A 22642-nucleotide genomic window follows, 5' to 3' on the forward strand; every position below is an offset into this window, starting at 1 on the left:
AACACTACAAACAGCAGCAGCAGTAGCACCACCACCACATCTACCAATGAACTTCTACTCGCAAAGTCAAGGTCTTTTGTGTTTTTTCTTTTCTTTTATTCTTTTCTTTCCTTTTTCCTTCTTCTTCAAAATTTTGAATTCGTTTGTTTTTGTAAGATAATATTGCTTTTTCTCTCCGTTTATGAATTAAAAAAAATTGTTTAAATAAATTTTATGCTTTTTTTTTCAGGAATATATACTTTAAATATTTCGGAAATAAATAAATTATTAACGCTACATTTTTAAAGAGAGACAGAATATATAAAAGACAAATAAAGCTGTTACGAAAGTCACGTTTAGAAAATAACACAATGTTTGATAATTATAACGTCTTCGAGAGTAGAACTTGTTCGTTATTTAATCGGCTCTCATAGAATAACGGTGTGAGTGTTGTAGTTCTCGTAGTCGTCGTGGTGATTATTGTTGTTTGTAACTATTATATTTTGGTTGTACTGCCGGTTAAACACCTTTTTCTTTTCTTTTCTTTTTTTAACCAAGACAGAAAGCAGTGACCGTGAACTGTTACAGGGCCTCCGAGACTGGTGTAAGTATCCTCAAACCGAAAACCTGGTCCAAGTTTGTAGATACATTATGCTTAAATAAAATGAAGAGTGGTCAGTGCTTGCAACAAAGTGAACCTCGGTACAGTGGTGGTGTTAAACCGGATGAGGGGTTAAGTCTCCCAATTTGAGCTGGTCATGGTGGTATTTGAACTCAGGACGCAAAGAGCCGAAACAAGTATCGCAAAGCATCCAGCCCGACGTTTTTGTTACCATACCAATCCATCGCTCGAGTCAAAGTTCACTCGGCAGGATTTGAACTCTAATCGCAAAGAGTCGGAACAAATTCTGTTAAGCATTCTGTCCGACGCCCTAACGACTCTACCAATTCCACAATTCTCGAGCGCCTAACTAGGTGGCTTATTGCGGTTAGAGTTCAAATCCCGTCGAGTTAGCTTTAGCTCGGGCGATGGATTGGTGTAACAGCAAATACGTCGGACCGGGTGTCTGGCAGCACTTGAATACAGAAGTTTAAATCCTGACTCTACCCACAAAATGAAAGTACGTTCATCTACAAAGGCTTTGGTTTGTTCGACCAAGCTGATGGTAAAAAAAAACAAAAACATTTGTTGTTGTTGTTTAACCCCAGGTCAGTCTTCATCGAGCAGCTCAAAGACGTTCCGTCGCGGCCCTTTGTATATGAGGCTACATTTTTCGAAAGTGTTCCTTCTTTTTAAATGTTTGGTCGTGATTTGGAGGAGATTTAGCTCTTAGTTCCCGAAAACAATTTTTTATAGGTCTTGCACAGGTAGGGCGAACCTAGGGTTAATCAACAATTTATTAAACATAGAAGTAATTAGAAAAAAAATTCTTTCTGAAAGTAAATGATCAATAAAGATATTGCTACATTATTTACACTTGACGGATATTTGTCCTCATCTTTGTTTCGGCTGATATACCCTCCAGCCTTCATCAGGTGCCTTGGGGAAATTTCGAAGCTGGGTTCTTATTCCTAAGGTATTTTTCGATGTTATTATTATTATTATTATTATCATTATTATTCAGGTCACTGCCTGGAATTGAAATCGGAATCTTGGAGTTAGTAGTCCGCGCTCTTAACCACTACGCCAAGACACCTGATGAAGGCTGGAGGGTATATCAGTCGAAACGTTGTGTTAACAACAAACAAGATCAGGACAAATATATCCGTCAAATGTAAATAATGTACATAATTCCTCATCTCTTAAATATAGAAAGGATATTGCTGTTTGATCTCAAGTCAACCGTCTGTGACCATCCAGCCATTTTAGGTATAATTAAAATCTACTGAATACTTTCTTTTATTTAAATTTATATTATCTAACGTGTCATTTGAGGGTAATTTGGCGGCAGTTTTACCTCTACGTGGTTGAGTAAGCAACTAGTGATTCGGTAAGAAAAGATAAAGTTTGCTTGATATTATTTAGCTCCACGTCAACCTCGTTCAAGCAGATGTCAATTTTTTCTCTCGGACATAGTTAATATAGGATTACATTTATCCGTGTCCTTCGTTAATGTTACTACGTCTGTAACTCTGAAATTTGTCGGTGAATGTCCTTCAGCCTGTGACATTTGGGTGTCTCTAAGGGAGCTTAGGCTACCGACAAGGAAGATTTTGACATCATTGGATTTCCGTCTCACTAAAGTATCAGACGATGCTCGCAAGGGTGACTGGATGTTCCAATGACTTAGAAACGCAGTCACCCACGGCAATACTGTGCTTTGAGTTGCATCAACAATTTTTAGAGCAGACAACACCAGTGGTTCTTAGCGCGGTGTATAAATTAAGGGTGTGTTGTTGCTATTTTATTTTATTTACTTATATGCTTTTTTCATTTCAGTCTTTTCAAAAATGTTCTTTATTCTTGTTGGAGCGGTTTCGTTGAAGCTAGTTTATCTGCGCAGTTATAATACAAGATGATTCTTTGCTCATCGGTGAAAAATAAATGAAAACAGAAGTCAATTAAGATCTTAATGTGACGCTAAGATCTTGATTTAGCTGTGCGCGTGTTTGCGAATCGTTGTTTAAACTCCAGATCAGCTTTGATCGAGCAGACCTTATAATCAAATGATGTTCCAGTTATGGTAATTCATTTATTTATTTTATTACTTTTTTTTTTTATAGAAACAGTATATCTAGGATAGCATTGGTATGCAAATATAAAATATTCGGAGTTGATAACCATCCAGTTTTTTATTGATTTTAATGGCTTTAATATGTGATCTCTCTGTAGCCACGCCGAGCAAGTCAAGCGCTTTCAACGGATTGACTCTCAAGATTTTATGAAAGGAGGTTACTCTGCTTATAAAAGAGTTTATTTAATCAAGGAGTGAATGAAAAAAATCTTAACGTTTCCCCTTTGTTCCTTCTTCCTAGAGTGATGATAGGAAGTGATGTCGCTTACAACCGCATAGAGGAACGATTTTTCAAAGCTTTTTGTCTAGTCTTATCTGTTTCTAAGTCCCGTAGGTTCAAATGACACCGGTATAAAATTGTGTATTATATGAAATACTAATGCAGTCCGTCGCAGCGATACCCATTTTTGTCAGTTGAGTGGACTTAAAGTAGCATGAAATGAAGTGGTTTGCTCAAAAGCACAACGCATCGCCCGGTCCAGGAATCGACACCACAATCTTAAGCCACGCGCCTACACACACAGCATCAAGTTCCACCATGAGTAAATAATAGTCTGGCTACGAGTCAGCCTGAGAGAAATACAGGATTGATTCACTACTGTAATGAATGCATCCAGTCTTAAACTAAATAAAAATAACCTAATTTGAATTGAGCTGACCTGTCGTAGCACGCCAAAGTAACTGTTTTAAGCATAGCTTCAATTTTTAAAATAGTTTAGTATCAGCTACACATTTCTACGTATAGCTTTGTGCTTTCTTATCGGATCATTGTTTCTGGCGCAATGCGGAACAACGTGCGAAAATAAACGAACTGGTGTAGACCTTCGGTTTCTTTGTTTCCTTTCAGCTCCTTTCCGTAAAACGCAATGATTCATTCCACGTCAAAGGATTGGTGACATAAGACCGTGGAATTCGCTTATCGTGCCCTTTTATTATCCCAGTTAAATGCAGTTTTACCACATTTGGGAATCACTGGGAATAGGAGCTCCCTACGTTAGCTCAAAAGAATCATTGTTTTTTCAGCCTTGGCCAGCACTGGTCAGTCAGGCCTATGATCAGAAGCGTTGTAGCCGTCACCATCAGACAGTATGGTTGTGTTTCACAGTCGTAATATAGGGACTTGTAAAAACTTCGTTAAATTAGTATTATATATATGCAATTAATATATAAAATATCGTTGTAGTTGGTGTTTGAAATATATAACTAAGCAAGGGAAGCAACTCCAATAAGATCAGTTGATCAAAATATTTGGACAACTTCGACAAATTGGCGTGAATCTGGACTTTAAAGTGAACTTGAAAGCAACTGATATGTTTCGGTATTATTAAATCTCCCCAATGAAGCTTATTCCACTCAGATGGCAGGACTAATGTTAATCAATATACATAGAAATAAAGAGAATGTAGTGCATATCAAATACAAATACGATAAGGTCTTACCTAATCGATCGTAATTTTGATCAATTGGAATTATTCAAACAATAAGTAGATAAACCCCATAAATATTGTCTAGCAACTGAGTAGCATAAGACGGTAGAGCAAGATTTGAGGGATATTTGGCTGATTTTTCTAGCAGAACAAATGAACATGCAAACTAATGATGACAAACCATTTTAATTCGATATATTGAAGTTAAATTTCTGTATGAATCCTGTAAAATATAGCTTATCTATTTTAGTTTTAGGTAAATACTTGTTGATAAGGTTTTTAAACATTATATTGCAGGGAAAGTTTTTCAAACTCTCTCGGGTGTCACCTAAAACCCGCCGCGGGTCGCCGCTGACATGCCAGACCTCCAAGCATCGATGTGATTCCTCGATGGTTCTTAAGCAAGTTAAGGGGGCTTCAAGGGTGACCCAGTTGCTTGTGAATATGGAAACACCAACCAAACTACGGAGTGCGTACTGTCGTTGCCTGCTTCTCTGCTTCCCAATTCTTGCAGCTCAAAAGATGTTGTAGGGATGCAAAGAGGTCGGGAGCAGTTATATAACTGTCGTACTTGCTTCGGAAAAACAAGAAAGAATAAAAAAAAAATCACATCACCAAATCTTATTAAAAGAGGGGCTTTTAATATAGTCTTTCCAAGAAACCATTCTAGTCGGGTGCAGAGATGAAGATATAATACCTTCAGATATCCAAATTCTTCATGTGAATTAAGACCTCTAGCAGCGCTTTTTAATTAGGCAAAAAAACCTCTACACTTTAGTATGTGTGAATAAATTCTAATGCGAAAATGTACCTAAAAAATAGTATCGCAAACACACACCCACATAAATAGTGCAGACACAAACACGTGTAACGGCACACAATCATAAATACAAAGAAATAAGCACAAACGTTTAAATGCAAACGCACACACATACAGTCACACGCAAACAGACAAACACAAAGGTATAAACAAAAGCAAACAAATATGCAGACCAAATTATATATAAAAGCACGTAAACAGGCCCAACGTAGATGAACATAACTCATACAAAAAACATCACCAATAAACACACGCTTAACGAGGCAATATTCTATTATTCTGTTATTCTATTCTGTCGACACCCTACGGAATACCGGTTTTTAAAAACAGAACACAATTCTCGCTCCTGTTCTCAACATGGCCTCTGCAGTCGCTCCTGTCGCTGTTTCTCCTTTAATCAAAGTAAGCTTTCTTTCTATTTAAATTACTAACAAGAAAAATATATTTTTTTCTACAATAACGTCAGTTTATAATCCAAGTACTATAGTATTAAAAAAAAAGTAATCTTAATTCCTTAACAACTATATTTTCTTATTATTATAGTCAAGGTGAACTTGAACTCGTGTTTTCATAATCAAGTTCAAATGATTTTTTGAAGAATATCTCGATGGATTTAATGAACATTTCTTATTACTTTCAGTAATAGCACTCTACCTTTATAAGAACATCTTGGGAGAAGTCTTTTTTTATTGTTTATGCACTATATTTGTATAAATTCGGTGTGCCTAATTCATACGGAGCTAACTAACGAATAAATATCCATAGGAATTTATCAAAATTAGGTTGAGTGAAGCAAATAGTGATTATATATATATATATATATATATATATATATATATATATATAATGGACATAAAGTTAACTTTGGTCCTCACGATGTTTTGTTAGATATGCTTTCATGTAATGTGTTGTCTTCAACATTAACCAGTCACCTGGTTTTATACCATCACCTCGCCTTTGGGTACTCGGCGGTGTCCACTCGGATGCAAGAGTTCGAGCCAGACCTCAGGATAAAGTACTTTCTTTCCTCTAACCTCAGAGCCCTCCGACAAAGGTCATGGGTACTGCACCTCCTCCTTTAAAATTAAAGTAATAGTAGTAGTAGTAATAATAATAATAAATGTTTCTAACATAGACACGAGGATATAGTTTAGGGTTCGAGGATAATCAGTTAATTAACAAGTGTTTTAATTTATCAACCCCGGTTAGATCAAAGCCAAAAATTGACCTTGGCGAGGTATAAAGATCAAGAATACATACTGCAAGGCATTTTTTCCCGACTTTCTAATGATTCGCCCAAATAATACGAACGTTATGTTTGGTGATAGTCTTATAAAATGCTACATTTCCCCCTTGGTATTGTTCTTTTATTAGTGTTAGTTGAGACACCAACTCCATTGTCTGGTGCTCGTTTTGTTAATCTCTAAATAATCTTCAAAACTATCTTGTTATCCACCACCATGTACATATATATACCAAGAGTCAAAAAGGAAAGCCTCTAAGAACTAGCTCGATCTGCTAGAAGCAAGAGCAAAATCTCCTTTAAATTACATCTTATTGTTGTAAATAACACAGGATACATTGAATAATGTAGTCCTAGATACACTATATCTAAATGTAAGATAGAATGCCCATAGTTGAAACAACGTTGATCATAGGTCAGATCAGGGTCAATCTGGGTTCCAAAACACTTCCAGTTACTTCAAACTAACAAGGTGATTGGACTGACCCTGATAATATCCTTCCATTACTCGCAGTCAGCGTGTCCTACTTCTAACCCCCTAGCCTTGCTAAACTCTTCAGTTTCTCTATAGAACTATATCCCTGTTTTAGAAACATTACCATGTATTCTGTTCATAAGAGGGGTAGCTCCTCAAACCCTGCCAAATATTTTTCTCTTGCACTTAATTTGACCATCTCAAATGTGATGAGACAGCTATTAACAACCTTCTCCATCACTATGAATGTCTCTGCCTACTTATTCATTACCCCTACAATTTTTGTGAAGCTAGATTTGCTGGAGAATTATCTCCTGTGTCATACATCAATAGGTCTTCACTCAAGAAATTTGGTGTAAAGTGCTGTTGCACCTGACATCAACAAAGAATGAAACCATGTTTAACACATTTAGTACATGAATCTTCTGACAAAACTCGACAGCCTATGAAATTTCTCCATCTTTTATCTCTTTGATTGGTGGCTTCCTATGAGATAATGGCATGTGTTGATGGAGCTAGCTCTCTCGTATACTCACACTTTGGAGTGCCCTAACACTATTCTTACTATATAACAATGGCCTACTTTATTCTGTCGGTCTCTTTTGCCAAACTGCTAAGTTACGGAGACGTAAACTCACCAGCATCGGTTGTCAAAGTGATGGAGGGGGAACAGACACACACATAAATACATACATATATATATATATATACACACACATACGAAAGGCTTCTTTTAGTTTCCTTCTACCAAATCCACTCACAAGACTTTGGTTTGCCCGAGGCTATAGCAGAAGACACTTGCCCAAGGTATCTCATAGTGGGACTGAACCTGGAACCATGTGGTTGGGAAGCAAGCTTCTTACCACACAGCCACTCTTGCACTGATTCTTCCAACAAAACCCACTCCTACACTGGTGATATTAACTTTCATTCCTCAACCTTCCACATTCAGCATCATTCCAATATTGTTCACACCCAACCTAGGCATGTGTGTTAAATCTGCACAAACTCCATCAATAGAGACCTTGAAAACATCCTCCTGTGGATGAGGTCATACCAGTCTTGTCTTCAAAAGCATTATACATTTCAAGTTAACAATATCCCTGTTAGAACCCTTGACATTATTACAAATGTTAGACTTAAGTGGTATAGCTAGGTTTTATGCTGCATCCCAACCCTTTTAACCATGCTAGTGGCTAAACCCACCATCACTGGTGAATGCACATCCTTAACCCTTTAGTGATTAAACCAGCTGTATCTGGCCCAAATATTCTACCTGTTTTTAAGTTCAAACTGGTATGATCTGGTCTGTCATACCTTGCAATATCATTCTAAAAGATAAACAATCACATCTTTGAAATCTTGTGAATAAATAAACATTACATTTGACAAAGTAATCTGAATGCTAAAGGATTAACTGAACAAAAACTGCATTTCAAAGGCTAGTGCCTTCCCCGTCAGGCTCAGAAAATACTTCAGTCTACAACTATTAACTTTCTTTAAAATTCAGGTGAGATCTGCAATAGAGGACTGTTTTTACATTTGGGATGTAGCAGCTATACACACAGTCATTGTAGACTGGACTGCATCTCTCAAAAGTCAGCCCTAACTGGTTGTTATGAAGTCACTCATGAAAAATTTCCTGCCTTGGGACCATAAGCATACTTCCTTCTCTTTCTGTCTACCATTATTACAGTAACCTTTGTTCCTTAGAACTAGCTACTCCCTTTTCATCCCCACTAAGGCAATCCTGACTAATTCATCTCTCCTAAACCCTGCGTTAACAAACTATGCTCAATCCTCCAGAAAATTGGTTGCATAGAATTTCTTCCATGCTGATATTTTCCCTTGTCGCTGTAAATATCTGCTATGAGAAGTATTGTCCACTAAGCTGTAAATAGGAACCATATAAAATAAGAGTTCATTTAGCTGTATCTGATCATTTTACCATTTTATAAAAAAAAAATCACTGGCTGATGTAGTACAGAATGTAGTTCCTAAAAAAAAGATGGCATGATTTAAATCCCATTTAATTAAATAAGTTAGATCATAAGGTCAGCTTGTTAAGGGCTGCTCTGAGGCTAAACATAAAAATCATAATTTTAAGCCTTTTGCTATTGTCTTGGGTCAACCAAAGCATTGTGAGTGGATGTGTTTGACAAACTGAAAGAAGCCTGCTGTATTTGTATATATATATATATGTGTGTGTGTGCGTGTGTTTGTTTCTCTTAGTATTACGGTCTTATCTTTGTGAGTAGATGGTAGGGATTTTGCTGGACATCTTCACCTTAAGTTCACTTTGATGGAAATTATAAATTGAGAAAACATCTTTTTTCTTAGATATATGGCAGTTGAGTGTCAAACAAAATACTTTATGGTAGAATCATCATCATCATCTTTTAACATCAGTTTTCCATGCTAGCATGGTTTGGACAGTTTGATAGGAGCTGGCAAGCCAGAGGACTGCACCAGGCTCCACTGTCTGTTTTGGCATGGTTTCTTCAGCTAGATGCCCTTCCTAATGTCAACCACTTTACAGTGTGTACTGAGTGCTTTTGATGTGATACCAGCACCAGTGCTATTTACATGGTACTAGCACAGGTTCCTTTTATGTGGCATTGGTACGAGTGCTTATGTAGCGCCAGTACAGGTCTTTATCACAAGGCACTGGCATGGGTGCTTTTCGAGTGGCACTTGTACAGGTGCCAGGTAAATACCATAAGTTGTTCTCACAACTTATATCCTGTGTTGAAATCTCTCTGGTCAACTCTTCCTATCATCCTTCCAGAGTTGGTAAAATATAGTACCAGTCATGTATTAAGGATGATTTTAATTAATTAGGTGCAGGCATGGCTGTGTGGTTAAGAAGCTTGCTTCCCACTTAGTTTCTTCTATAGTATCAAGATGACCTAAGCCTTGTGAGTAGTCATTTAACAGAATTTGAAAGAAACCCATTGTATATATATGTGTGTTTCTCTTAGTCTTTGGCATTACATAATAACTGTAAAACCCGTGTTGTTATAATACAAGCAGTGTCCTTCATTTTCAAACTACTATGGAAATGTCTGGCCAATGGGAAATATTACCTTGCTTGGAAACAAGTGTAGGTTGGCAACAGGAATGGTATCTGGCAATAGAAAATCTGCTTGAACTAATTTCATCTCAAATCCACCTCATAAATTTTCGGCTGTATGCCTATGTAAGAAATTATTATTACCTAAGCACTGTCTTATCATCAGAGAATTGGTCTTTGGATTCACCTGTGCTGCGTTTCTGGTTATAACTTAAGTTCCTTCTAAGCCATTGTTTAACTATAGTTATTGTGAACTATGTTTAGCCTTGTACCAGCCCTTATTGGTTCTAATTATATCCATGTCCTTTCTTTTTTAAAATGGTAGGAAAGTGAGTTGAAGGTGATTTGGCTATTATTTCTAGCAAACAAGTGACCTTTTAGAGACTTTCTCTTCAGCTCATTGAACCAAAATCAGTCTTTTCCTTCTTTTGTAATGCTGGAGTATGGAGACATTGAAAGTGAGATGTGTTAATTGTCATAACCAATTGCTTGATCAAATTTCTGTACTATATTCTAAAAGCAGAACTATATTTATGATATATTTTTTATCATTATTCTTTCATTTCTTTGTTGTAGTTCTGCAGATATACTGCCCTGTTCAGTGGTATTTTGTATGGTCACTTCAGATACAGTAAGTAAATTTAATATTTTAAAGAAATCTTTCTTGTACACTGTCACCATTATTTCTTCCATCCAGCATAACCAACCAGTAATTGGGTGCATCTGTGTCTATAATGAGGATGATGTTTGTGCATTTGTTTTTATCTTGTGTTGTTTCTTGTATCTCAAACTATTGAGACAAGATAGTTTTAAATTTGTTATGAATATATTGAATGATGGAAATATTAGTTCTGAATAAAATACCTTGCAATATTTAATTACAACTCTTAAGGCAGCAAATTGGCAGAACCTTTAGCATGCAAGGTAAAATGCTTAATGGCATTTCATCTGTCTTTACGTTCTACAAATTCTGCTGAGGTTGACTTTACCTTTCCTCCTTTTGGAGTTGATAAATAAGGGCCAGTTGGATATTGGGGTTGATGTAATCAACTAGTCCCCTCCACCGAAATTGCTGACCTTGTGCTAAGATTTGAAACCAGCATTTATTTACAGCCCTTTATTCTCCAAGCTCAAACCCAGCTGAGATCAGTTTTGCCTTTCATCCCTATGGAGTTGATAAAATTAAAGTAAATTTGGCAATATGCTGTGCTTGAGAAGAAGATCCATCAAGCCAAGAGTAACTGTAGTCGTGGCAGATACTGGTGTCACACAACTGGCACCCTTGCTGATGGCATATAAAAGCACCCATTACACTCTTGGAGTGGTTAGTGTTAAGAAGGGCATCCAGCCTTAGAAACCATGCCAAATCAGACTGGAATCTGGTGCAGCCTCTCAGCTTACCAGCCCTGTTCAAATTGTTCAAACCCATGTCAGCATGGACAATGGACATTAAGTGATGATGATGAATTAAATACTATGATAGGTTCCTCTCGTTTTTAGAATCATTGTTCTCAGCCTGGTTATTGTGTTTCAAATAAGAATGCCAGTCAGCCCTAAACCTGGGTGAAAAAAAGGAAGGTTGAGGTAGGATTAATGCTTCAGCATGGCCACAACTTATTGGCTGAAACCAGTAAAAGAGTATAAAAGAGCTAGAATGTGTCTTGTAAAAGTATCACACTACAGAATCCATCCAAAAAAACCATTACAATCCTGAGGCTGATATAGCTGGAATGGCTGTTTCAAGATATTGTGTAGCATGGGATGGACTAAGGAAGGACATATAATGAAAATTTTGAAATTACTTATGTGAAAAATATAATGTATTTGAAATACATTTATGCTCATAGCAAAGGAAGATCTCCTAATAGTACAATCTCTGATAATGGTTTTAATAGTAAATAATACATCCAGATATTCATCTTACATATAGATATATTACACACTCCTATTATATCTACATGTAAGATGAATATCTGGATGTATTATTTACTGTTAAAACCATTATCAGAGATTGTACTATTAGTAGATCTTCCTTTGCTATGAGCATAAATGTATTTCAAATACATTATATTTACTTATTACTTATAAAATAACTTATATTTTTCACATAAGTAATTTCAAAATTTCTCCTGATTGGGGTCAAACGGAAAAGGTGTCTTAATGAAATTTAGCCCCTCCTTGATACTATCAAAAGAAATATTTCTTTGGACTGTGGTGGAAGGCCTTTTCTGATGAAAGAAGAGAAGTATGGTCAATTGAATTGTTCCTGGAACATTTTTTTTTCTTGAGATAAAGGGCTAAATTGATCTGGGATATGAACTTGGAATGTAGGGAAGTAAAATTACATTTTGTAAGACACAAACATCATCATTAAATGTCTAAGGAGCCATCTATGTGATTGACAGTTTGTGGATGAAAGCATATTTAAAAGTTTAGCAGATGAAAAAAAAATTCTTTGGTATTGATAGACTCGTGTTCTCAGCTGCTGCAGTATTAAAGAATTGTCTATAATTATCTTATAACATTAGGCAGATACGCATGTTGATAATATTCTTGCTTGTAGCAGAACAGTTTGCCTTTTATTATAAAATGTGGATGAAATGATTTTTGGTACAACAAATTTGGGAGTGTGAAATCTTTGATTAGATACCACTCATTGAAAATATAGACAACAGCACTGGCTAAATTGGTGCATATATAGCTGTGTGGTTGAAAAGTTTTTCAGTCACATTGTTCTGGATTCAATCCTATTATGTGACTTGTTGGGCAAGTGTCTTTAACCATAACCTTGGGTCAACTAAAATTTTGTGAGCAAAATTTTTGTCTATAGTAGTCCCTCAACTGCTGCGGGTCTTATGTTCTAAAACCCCATGCGATAGGTGAAAAGCTGCAAAGTAGAAACAGTACTGTACTGTATATTTTATTATTATTATTTTTATGATTTGTATATATTTATTTTATTATAAATGCAAAACAACACCACAGAGGAATTGACATAAACTTAAATAATAAACCATGATAGGTGAACCACGTTATGGCAAGGGATTACTGTATGTATATTGACGACAGGATGGTAGGAGCGATTATATCCCTTTTTGCCTTGGTTAACATTTGAGTTCAAAAATAATTATCAAAGTACTGGAGTTGTTATAATCAACTAAAACCTTTTAGGGTGGTGCCTTAGTACAGCTGCCATACAATGGCTGAAACCAGTAAAAGAATAAAAATATATGGTAAAAAGAAAACAAAACATAAGTTGAACAAATATTTTTTTTTCTCATGCAATATCACTTATATGTCATACAATTTACTGTTTGTATTGGTAAGAAAACCTTTTGTTGCTAATGCAGTTAACTTCTTTAAAGTTCTTCTATCCATTCTTTTCTATAACATTTACATTACAACCATCTGCATCACTCATTATCACCTAGTTTGCAGAAAGTATAGATTTCATTTCAATGGTTCTACTCTTCTGAACTTCTCCAGTACTTTTATCACATCTGAAGTCCTGGTTCTCTTTTAGTTAGCTGGATATTTCACTACACCTTTTGTCTATTCATTTATTTACAATGAGTATGCAATAGTTCCTGCTTAATCTTTTCCTACACATCTTACTAGGTCAGTTACCAAATGTCATAATTTGGACATATTCTTCCTAATTAAAACAGATCTTGGTCATGTTGACTTAAGACCTTTCTTCTAGATTCAGAAATTTTTTTGACACTTTTTCATAGATTATAGTATGACAGGCAGCAAGCTGGCAGAATTGTTAGCATGCCAGGCAAAATGCTTAGTGTTTATTTCATGCATCCTTAGGTTTTGAGTTCAACCTTGCCTTTCATCCTTTTTGGGTCAATAAAATAGGTCAATAAAATAGATGTAATTGACTTAGCTACTCCTAGGTAAGAGTATAAAAACTGCATCCCTCTGCAAAGCCATGTAGCTCAAACCAGTATGAACTCAAGCTCAGATTCATGGCTTCTACATCAAACCATGTTTGATGAAGGGAACATGCTGAGGCCACCATCCTGCAGTGAACTGAACATAGCTTGAGTCACCATAATGAAAAATGATTTCTCAAGAACAATCACTCTTCAGTTCCTGTGTTACAGTATCATTAATTATAATGAGAGGAGAGGACTGAAGACAACCATTGAGAATAGATAACTGTACACTAAATTTAATCACTCAAATTGTGACTAAACCTAATCATGCTTACAACACCATTCATCTTTGTGGAATACAGTTAATTCTTTTGATACCAACCTGTCTGAGACCACTCTTGATCCTATGATATAAACTTCTAGTTTTAAAGGGATCTAACTTAAAAACCTCCTGTCACAATTTTGTGTTCCAAACACCAACTTAATTATAGCAAAGTTTATTTTATTAAATTCTTCACCATCTTCATTTAATGTCCGTTTTCCATGCTGGCATAGGTTGGATGGTTTGATAAGAGCTGGCATGGTCAAGAGTAGCACCAGATTCCATTGTCTGTTTAGGCATGGTTTCTATGGCTGGATGTCCTTCCTAATGCCAACCACTTTATAGAATGTATTGGGTGCTTTTTATGTGGCACCAGCAGCAACAGGGTCATCAGGTACCTTGCACAACAAAAAAACCCCTCAACTTGGAGTGAGTATTGAGGTGGTGTGGCTTTGTGCCAGTTGAGAGATTTAACAAAGGCAGTGTATTTCAACAGAAATATGGTAACAAAAAGTTGAAGAACTTGTCCAAATCATTAAATGAAATCGAAATTTTTCGCCAAACATCTAGCATCTTCACTCAAATCTAAACCGCATCTTATTTAAACTTCTACAAACTGTTGCTATGATTTTCTCTTTCATTTCCTAAGCTTTGACCATCAATTCGAGACCTATAGTTGACTTGTTCATTAAAAGATGATTTATTTTTACTAGTTTGTTCTGAAGAAAGAGGTTATTTGCTCATTGTTCTGGGTATTTACTTGTTCTTTGTTTTAGCTAATGATCAAACTACTATACCTATTATTAGGAATATTAGATTCCTGCACCAGCTGATTAACTAAATAAGCGACCAGTGTATTATCAAAAGTGATGTTTTTGACTTTTAGCAACCGACCCTGATAGACTGAGCAACTTTCCATCTCATTTTATTCTAAAATAATCTTACTTGGGCAAGACATTTAATTGCAGCCAATGGTAAGGCTATAGCTTCTCTGCTCTCAGAAGTTTTGGGGAGTATGGAGTTACCCCTTAGTAACCGCTACTTGCAGGTTTGCTCTGGACTGAGGTGATAGTACCAGTCAAGAGCCTTAGTTATGAATCAGATAAATGGTTTTATAACTGAAGCACACAGGACTCAGAGGAGGAGTGGGCCACCTTGACATTATATATATATATATATATATATATATATACATATACATACATACATAAATAAAGTGCATTTCATATTCGAGGCTCTGATGAAGTTATAGGATGTTATCCAGGTACTCAAGAATCCACTGCATTCTATAGCAGAAACAGCTGTAACCTAATGAAGTTCATTACATAACCTTTGTTTTTTCCAGTGTTATCTCTTTGTTCTTATTTACACACACACATATATGATCATACATGACCTCTTGCTGTATGTTCATTTACTGATCCTTATCATGAAACTGACCATGCTGGAGTTCCACCATCTTCTAAAGTATAGTCGGTTACATCAACCCTGTCAGTGCTTATTTTATATTCAAGGTATACCTCAGTATACACCAGTATACTTCATGTACAAGATACTAACTTATTTTTTTAGTAAGCATATAGAAAGAATTATTTCTAACCCACTATAGGCACAGACTTGGCTGTGTAGTTAAGGAGTTTACTTTGCAGCTATTTGATTTCAGGTTCAGTCCTGCTGTATGTCACCTTGATTATGCATCTTCCATGGTCTCAGGTTGACTAAAATGAAATTTGGTGGACAGATACTGTATGAAAGCTCATTGTGTGCATATAGACATGTATATATGCATGTCGTCTGTGTGTATATATGTGTATATATACATGTGTATGCATATATATATGTATCATCATTGTCATTTAATGTCATCATCATTGTCATTTAATGTCCGTTTTCCATGCTGGCATGGGTTGGATGGTTTGACTGGAAACTGACAAGCCAATCTGATCTGGCAATGTTGCTACAGCTGGATGTCCTTCCAAATGCCAACCACTCTGAGAGTGTAGTGGGTGCTTTTTATGTGCCACCAGCATGAGAGCCAGTCAGGCGACACTGGCATCAGCCATGTTCGGATGGTGCTTTTTAGATGCCACCAGCACAGAAGCCAGTCAGAGTGAGGGTGGGGGGTGGGGCTGGCATTGACCATGTTCGGATGGTGCTTTTTACATATCACCAGCACAAGAGCCAGTCAGGCGGCTCTGGCAGCGACCCAAGCATGAATGAATGGTGCTTATTGCATGCCACCGGCATTGGTAACAGCCAATTTCCATTTGATTGTGATTTGGTTTGATTTTGATTTTACTTGACTCAATAGGTCTCCTCAAGCATGGAATGTTAATGTCGCCCAACGATTCAAAGGTACTTTTTAAATGGGCTGGTTATGCGACACTGGTGTAGGTTATGGCTGTGATCTCACTTTACTTGCCAGGTCTTCTCAACCACAGCATATTTCAATCATGTGTGCATGTGTATATATGTGTATATACGTGTGTATATGTATATATATATATATATGTATATACGTGTGTATATGTGTATATATATATGTATATACGTGTGTATATGTGTATATATATATATGTATATACGTGTGTATATGTGTATATGGTGTATATGTGTGTAGTGTAAATATTATGTATATACGTGTGTATATGTGTGTATATATATATGTATATACGTGTGTATATGTGTGTATATATATATGTATATACGTGTGTATATGTGTATATATGTATATGTATATACGTGTGTTGTATATGTGGTGTATATATATATGTATATACGTGTGTATATATATGGTGTGTATATATATATGTATATACGTGTGTATATATGTGTGTATATATATATTATATACGTGTGTATATGTGTGTATATATATGTATATACGTGTGTATATGTGTATATATATGTATATACGTGTGTATATGTGTGTATATATTGTATATACGTGGTGTATATGTATATATATATATATATATATATATGTATATACGTGTGTATATGTGTATATATATATGTATATACGTGTGTATATGTGTATATATATATGTATATACGTGTGTATATGTGTATATATATATGTATATACGTGTGTATATGTGTATATATATATGTATATACGTGTGTATATGTGTGTATATATATATGTATATACGTGTGTAATGTGTGTATTATATATTATGTATATATATGTTACGTGTGTATATGGTGTATATATATGTATATATATACGTGTGTATATAGTGTGTATATATATATGTATATAGTGTGTATATATGTATTGTGTATATATATATGTATATACGTGTGTATATGTGTGTATATATATGTATATACGTGTGTATATGTGTGTATATATATGTATATACGTGTGTATATGTGTGTATATATATGTATATACGTGTGTATATGTGTGTATATATATGTATATACGTGTGTATATGTGTGTATTATATGTATATACGTGTGTATATGTGTGTATATATATGTATATACGTGTGTATATGTGTGTATATATATGTATATACGTGTGTATATGTGTGTATATATATGTATATACGTGTGTATATGTGTGTATATATATGTATATACGTGTGTATATGTGGTGTATATATATGTATATACGTGTGTATATGTGTTGTATATATATGTATATACGTGTGTATATGTGTGTATATATATGTATATACGTGTTATGGTGTATATATATGTTATATACGTGTGTATATGTGTGTATATATATGTATATACGTGTGTATATGTGTGTATATAGTATATACGTGTTGTATATGTGTGTATATATATTATATACGTGTGTATATGTGTGTATATATATGTATATACGTGTGTATATGTGTGGTATATATATGTATATACGTGTGTATATGTGTGTATATATATGTATATACGTGTGTATATGTGTGTATATATATGTATATACGTGTGTATATGTGTGTATATATATGTATATACGTGTGTATATGTGTGTATATATATGTATATACGTGTGTATATGTGTGTATATATATATGTATATACGTGTGTATATGTGTGTATATATATATGTATATACGTGTGTATATGTGTGTATATATATATGTATATACGTGTGTATATGTGTGTATATATATGTATATACGTGTGTATATGTGTGTATATATGTGTATATACGTGTGTATATGTGTGTGTATATGTGTATATACGTGTGTATACGTGTGTGTATATGTGTATATACGTGTGTATACGTGTGTGTATATGTGTATATATATATGTATATACGTGTGTATATGTGTATATATATATGTATATACGTGTGTATATGTGTATATATATATATGTATATACGTGTGTATATGTGTATATATATATGTATATACGTGTGTATACGTGTGTATATGTGTATATATATATGTATATACGTGTGTATATATATATGTATATACGTGTGTATACGTGTGTATATGTGTATATATATATGTATATACGTGTGTATATATATATGTATATACGTGTGTATACGTGTGTATATGTGTATATATATATGTATATACGTGTGTATATATATATGTATATACGTGTGTATATATATATGTATATACGTGTGTATATATATATGTATATACGTGTGTATATATATATGTATATACGTGTGTATATATATATGTATATACGTGTGTATATATATATGTATATACGTGTGTATATGTCTATACATGTGTGTATATGTGTATATATACAGTTGCGGCCAAAATGTTCAGAACGGCATTGTTTTCGTCAGAAAAGTAGATATAATTTTTTATCAAAGTTGTTTTATATTCTATAATTTTCAGAGACAATAAATGCGATATTAATTGTTATTGCCTGCGATTTTGGTGTAATTTGAGAGGATAATACAAAAGTTATGGATGATTTAGTGATTTACTGCCAAACCCATGGCGGCCAAAATGATCAGAACGGTTGCTTTTACTCCGTGTTTTAGTATATTTATCCGCCGAACTCTAATGTTTTGAATTTGTTTACGTGACGGTTCGTTTACTAAACATTAGTAAGAATATTTGCAGTGTACTTTGTTAATATAATGCCACTTACTCCATTACCAATTCATCAGCAGATTATTAAGCTTCGAAGGAAGGATAATTTAAGTATTGGATCTATTGCAAAGATTGTTAACAAGTCAAAAAGTGTTGTACACGGTATTCTTAAGGCCTACGATGATTGTGGTTCGTGTGAAGCAAGAAAGTTTACAGGTAGGCCAAGAAAAACGACCAAGAGAGAAGATCGTGCTATAGTAAAGTTGGTTAAAAAGGACAGATTTAAAACTGCTGCTGCTGTTTCTCGGAAAATGAGCATTGTATTGAAGAGAACTTTATCTCGAAAAACTGTGTCTCGTCGTTTAGTTGAACATGACCTACAAGCAAGAGCACCTGCAGTGAAGCCACTGATCAGCTCCAAGAATAAAAAGTGTCGTCTTACCTTTGCAACCAAACATGTGTTGTGGTCTCAAGAAAAATGGCAAACGGTGCATTTCAGTGATGAATCTAAGTTTATGCTATTTGGCTCAGATGGGAAAAGATTAGTAGGTGAAAAATTGTTGCCTAAATGCCTTAAGACTAGTGTTAAATTTGGTGGAGGAAGTGTCATGGTTTGGGGAATGATATCTGGAGATGGTGTGGGCCCTTTGGTGTGATTACATGGAAAGGTAAATGCAGGAGTTTATAAACAACTTGTAAAAGATCATGTCTTGCCTGTGCTGAGAAATTCAACTAAGTGACCACCCATATTCATGCAGGACAATGCCCCATGCCACAAGGCTAAAGTGGTCATGAACTTCCTCAAGGCTGAAAAGGTTATTGTCATGGATTGGCCAGCTCAAAGCCCAGATCTCAATCCTATTGAAAATGTGTGGAATATTCTAGGAGAACGTTCGAAAGCCAGAAATCCTAAAACAACTGAGCAATTATGGAATGCCCTTCAGGAAGAATGGAATAAGATCACCCAGCAAGAAATTGAAAATTTAATTTCCTCATGCAGTCGAAGATGTCAGAGTGTGATTGAAGCTAAAGGGCTTCACACTAAATATTAAATAATTCCAGTATTCTCTGTCATTTTTGATTATTTTGTTATTTTTTCAACCGTTGTGATCATTTTGGCCGCCATGGGTTTTGCAGTAAATCACTAAATCATCCATAACTTTTGGATTATCCTCTCAAATTACACCAAAATCTCAGACAATAACAATTAATATTGTATTTATTGTCTGTGAAAATTATAGAATATAAAACAACTTTGATAAAAAATTATATCTACTTTTCTGACGAAAACAATGCCGTTCTGAACATTTTGGCCGCAACTGTATGTGTGTATATATGTGTATATACATGTATGTATGTGTGTATATGTGTATATATGTGTGTATATGTGTATATACATGTGTGTATATATGTGTATATACATGTATGTGTGTATATACATGTGTATATGTGTGTATACATGTGTATATATGTGTATATACATGTGTGTATATATGTGTATATACATGTGTGTATATATGTGTATATACATGTGTGTATATATGTGTATATACATGTGTGTATATATGTGTATATACATGTGTATATACATGTGTGTATATATCTGTATACGTGTGTGTGTGTATATATATATGTATATACATGTGTTTATGTGTATGTGTGTGTGTATATATATATATGTATATACATGTGTGTATATACATGTGTGTATATACACGTGTGTATGTGTATATGTGTGTATACACGTGTATATATGTATATACTATGTGTATATACGTGTGGATGTGTATTTGCGTACATATATGTCTGTATTTATGTGTGTGTATATATAAATGTGTGTATCTGTGTACATATGTCTGTGTATTGTCTCTTCTTGGTCAGCAAAGATATGTTTGTCCTGCATAAGCAATATGTCCTGTTGCTTGGTTGTTTGATGTGGGGAGACCTGTGAAATAAAGTACTTTACTTGAAAAGCAGTAAGGCTTGGCATCTAGAAGGGCAGCCAATAGCAGAATACAGTCTCAAGAAGTCTCATTCAACCCATGCCAACATGGAAAAACTAAATATATGAATATTGATGATTATATTTTGTGTGTATGTACATTTGCCCTACTACATTTTTTTTAAAGCCAATCTTTATATGATTGTAAACATTGCCCTGTAACTCTTCCAAAAGGTAAACTTGTTTTTCTCTTCACTTACAGAATCCCTTTCTAAGAAAGAAGTTATTATTCAGGAAGAGGAGAACAAAATCCGTGCTATTCGGGATGCTAGGATCAAACAAGAGACTGATGCTGCTGTAGCAGGTGTGTTGACTTTTTGATTAATTACTTTGTGATTGGACATTTAAATAAATTACTTGTTGACTCTTATCTTCCATATCTAATTTAGTGACCTCCACAAACATTACTTAAAATAGTTCAATCTGAAGTTGAGGAAGGACAGATCTCATAGAATTTCCATACTGGTGAAGTTGTTGCTGCCAGTATTGTTGTGTAGTGTCAGACTAGCAGTTAACCCTTTAGCATTTAAACCAGCTATAGTTGGGCAAAATATTCTACCTGTTCAAACCAACCAGATCCAGCTTCTCACACCAACCTTACGATATCATTCTAAAAATTAATAGTTAGCGTGTGTATACACGTATATAGGCGTAGGAGTGGCTGTGTGGTAAGTAGCTTGCTTATCAACCACATGGTTCCGTGTTCAGTTCCACTGTGTGGCACCTTGGGCAAGTGTTTTCTACTATAGCCTCGGGCTGACCAAAGCCTTGCGAGTGGATTTGGTAGACAGAAACTGAAAGAAGCCCATCATATATGTGTATATATATGTATGTGTGTGTATATGTTTGTACATTATCCAGTGTGTTCTTTTATGTATGACTGTAACATATAATCTAAAGGAGATTTAGCTGTTATTTTTAACAAGTAAAATTACCTTTACCATGTAGAGCCTTCTCTGGCTATGTATGGTTACAATGAAAAGTAAATTTAGGGATTGCATCCTAAGCCTTGATGTTGAATATTAGAATATTGAAGTGTGTTTTGAAGAGAATTTCAAACACTAGTAAAGGTATTATATACACTGTTTACATTAGTTGGAACAATATCCTCATCTTGATCATTGCTTTCACTACATTTTGGCTGTGTATGCTCCAGCCTTCATTGTCTTGCGAAAACAACAATCAAGATGAGGACACAAGTTCAACTAATAATGTAAACAATGTCCATGATATAAATTCCTCACGTCACAAGTAAAAAATTGTACAAGTAATGGAATTTTGGCATCATTCAATGATCAATCTTAGAACTAAGTAAAATATACTTTTCTGAAAATGGAATGTTTCACTTATTTTCTTATATTTGTTGTTTAAAATTTTCAGTAATTTTAATTACAATTTTTTATTTATTTTACAGCTGAAATGGCAGTTTTAGGAAAAGAATTTGGTGTGACAAAATAATAGTAGCCATCTATATTTTTTGTATCCACCTTGTATGTAACTGATTTGTTTTACTATGTATAGACATTAAAAGACAATAAAGTGAGAATAAATGTTTGAAAATATCTGTTATTTATCTTTATTTAATTCTCAGTGTGTTAATATTCTACATTTTTACTTAAATTGTTGGGATATATATAAAGGCAGTTGTTTTC

At 34.7% G+C, this 22642-nt stretch overlaps 1 protein-coding gene across 2 annotated transcripts; it reads left to right on the top strand.

Annotated features, from left to right (window-relative positions):
• The first annotated feature begins 56 nt into the window (after positions 1 to 56).
• LOC115219144 (ATP synthase subunit e, mitochondrial) lies at positions 57 to 22552 on the top strand. 2 transcript variants are annotated; one of them, XR_005001855.1, is made up of 6 exons: positions 57 to 71; positions 542 to 583; positions 4439 to 5363; positions 10329 to 10383; positions 21193 to 21294; positions 22405 to 22552. XR_005001855.1 is itself a non-coding variant. In XM_029789244.2 (4 exons), the coding sequence occupies exons 1-4, from the start codon at positions 5319 to 5321 to the stop codon at positions 22446 to 22448; spliced, it is 246 nt and encodes an 81-aa protein (XP_029645104.1). In that variant the 5' UTR covers positions 5207 to 5318; the 3' UTR covers positions 22449 to 22552. The 2 variants fall into 2 exon arrangements, 1 of the variants encoding a protein (XP_029645104.1); XM_029789244.2 differs by lacking the exons at positions 57 to 71; positions 542 to 583 and having other exon boundaries at positions 5207 to 5363.
• The last annotated feature ends 90 nt before the right edge of the window (positions 22553 to 22642 follow it).

The sequence above is a fragment of the Octopus sinensis genome, linkage group LG14, assembly GCF_006345805.1.
Source record: "Octopus sinensis linkage group LG14, ASM634580v1, whole genome shotgun sequence".
Classification (NCBI taxonomy): Eukaryota; Metazoa; Mollusca; class Cephalopoda; order Octopoda; family Octopodidae; genus Octopus; species Octopus sinensis.

What these genes read in the sequence shown, in the direction of transcription:
- LOC115219144 (XM_029789244.2), top strand. Translation starts at nt 5,319, where the DNA reads ATGGCCTCTGCAGTCGCTCCTGTCGCTGTTTCTCCTTTAATCAAA. An exon ending in CTGTTTCTCCTTTAATCAAA is followed by an intron (nt 5,364 to 10,328) that starts GTAAGCTTTCTT and finishes TCTTTGTTGTAG; the next exon opens with TTCTGCAGATATACTGCCCT. An exon ending in GTATGGTCACTTCAGATACA is followed by an intron (nt 10,384 to 21,192) that starts GTAAGTAAATTT and finishes CTTCACTTACAG; the next exon opens with AATCCCTTTCTAAGAAAGAA.